This window comes from Myotis davidii, unplaced genomic scaffold (assembly GCF_000327345.1).
Source record: "Myotis davidii unplaced genomic scaffold, ASM32734v1 scaffold2171, whole genome shotgun sequence".
In the NCBI taxonomy this organism is placed as follows: Eukaryota; Metazoa; Chordata; class Mammalia; order Chiroptera; family Vespertilionidae; genus Myotis; species Myotis davidii.
Genome location: NW_006282261.1, coordinates 134,212 through 136,434, shown reverse-complemented (window position 1 = coordinate 136,434; position 2,223 = coordinate 134,212). Strand labels below are relative to the sequence as shown.

Below are 2,223 nucleotides of genomic sequence, written 5' to 3'. Positions count from 1 at the left end.
TCATACTTCAGTCTTTCTTAATTACATTTACAACACTTTTATCATTTGTGTCATGATGCTCACACCCTTAAAGAAAATATAATTAAAATAATCAAAGGAAATAAGTGAGATGATTCTGAAGCTGTGGCTTTCAAACAAAGATTCAAGTGACAAAGCAAAATCTGTACCAAAAGTACAGAATTACTAACAATGCATATGATCATTTTCATCTCCAAAGTTATATTCCTGGGAACTAATCCATTTATAATTTTAATCTGCTAACTCTACAGGTTTAGTGTATTAAAGAAGGTGAGTCAATGTGCTTTAGAAGTATTTTGTGTTCTTAGAATGTCCTTTTTAAGGAAAATCCCTTTTGCATTTCTATGACCTGGTTTCTCTTGGTAATTCTGCATGACAATTGGCTACTGCTCAATCAAGAAGACTCTGAGGCCTGGAGGAACTTCCAAAGTGGGACAAATAGTTTGGTATATATCTGTTATTCAGAGTGCTCCTCTGGTTTCCACAGGTTTGCACTTTCCTTGGGAGTCTCTGAATTAGCCTCTGGTACGACACTGGATTCTGAAGTCCCTGGTTGTAAACTGTCTCCATCCAGAACAATGTCTTCAGGATTTGGAGGTGGTGGACAGAAGTCTTCATTGGGGCAGATTTGCTGGAAGAGGGTCTCAGCCTGGCCAAGGAAGAAAGGACACAATACTTTTTGGACATCAGTTTAAAATGTATATGCCTTTCTGGCATTATCCTATCTAATAAAGAGGTAATATGCAAACTGACCATCACTCCAACACACAAGATGGCCTCCCCTACATGGACACAACGGGCCAACAGAGGAGGGCAGTTGTGGGTGATTGGGTCAGCAGGTGAGGGAAGTTGGGGACAATCAGGCCAGCAGGGGAGCAGTTAGGCATTGATCAGGCTGGCAGAGGAGTGGTTAGGGGCAATCAGCAGGTCAGGCAGGAGAGTGGTTGGGAGCCAGCAGTCCTGGATTGTGAGAGGGACATCCCTCGAGGGGTCTCAGATTGGAGAGGGTGCAGGCTGGGCTGAGGGACACCTCCCCCCTTGCACAAATTTCATGCACCAGGCCTAGTTAAAAAATATTACACAATCTCTAAGTTATAGAACTTTACCCAGTATATATGACCTTCTAAAATATGCTTTCAGAATTCCATGACTTCTCTCCCTCTAATTCTATGCATGCATTCAGATCCACCCTTCAAGTATATAAGTACCTGATCAGATTCTTTATAAAGTGTTCTGATAGTTGTGAATTTAAGGACATTCAGTCTACATGTCAGTCAAATACAATTTCCCTTAATATCCTTTACATAATTTTTGAATAGAATCTATTTGTGATATCCATATTGTCTAATTGAGCATATAATAATTTTAACAAGTCATTGTTCAAATCAAGAAAATATTTCATTGTTTGCTCATTATTTCATTTTCTGGTATAATTTTTCTTCCCCTGGGCTTTAAGGAGTATAGCACAGTGTTTAAGATCATGTACTATGAATAGATATCTGTACATGATTACTGGCTCTGCCACTTAGCAGCGATGTGATTTGGGAATGCTTACACAACTTCTGAGCCTTAATTTCTTTGTCTATAAAATAGCGAAGACTAAGCCTCTATATATGGTGGCTATTATCATTGTTATTCATCATAATATAATTTAAAATGCTAACATTTAAGCAGAGTTTAGTCTGGTAGGATAGGACAAGAAGAAATTAAATGTGATCATAATTAACAAATACACACACGAAAGTAAATGTGGCAAGTAGCATTGCTACTCTATTCTAAACATATCCCTACTTTTATTTAAATGAATAAAGCTAATTGTTAGATAAGAATCCCTGGCATGGCCGCTTTTGAATGGCCCTGAGTGGGACTCAGCCCGGGAGCCTGGGGACTCTCTAGGCTTCAGGGCGCAGTTGGTCAGTGCCAGGGCTTGACTGAGGCGCCGTGGTACTATGAGGCGCCGGTATTTAAGAGATTATGGCATCTGAAACCCACAATGTTAAAAAACAGAACTTTTATAATAATATTGAGGATCATTCCATTGATCGTCCTAGCAAAAGGATCTCTAATTTCACTAATAAGAACATGAAGGAGGTTAAGAAATCTCCAAAACACTTGGCTGCTTACATAAATAGAACAGTTGGACACGTTGTGAAAAGCCCAGATAAACTACGTAAGGTGATCTACCACAGAAAGAAAGTTCATTAA

General features: G+C 39.1%; 1 protein-coding gene across 1 annotated transcript in view; it reads right to left on the bottom strand.

The window, feature by feature from the left end:
* Positions 1–377: 377 nt before the first annotated feature.
* The window catches only part of CHM (choroideremia (Rab escort protein 1)), a 133,484-nt gene continuing 131,638 nt past the window's right edge, over positions 378–2,223 (bottom strand). The window contains exon 11 of the mRNA XM_006752799.2: positions 378–667. Coding sequence (XP_006752862.1) covers positions 476–667 — 192 coding nt within the window. The 3' untranslated portion in view covers positions 378–475. The remainder of the gene's footprint in view (positions 668–2,223) is intronic.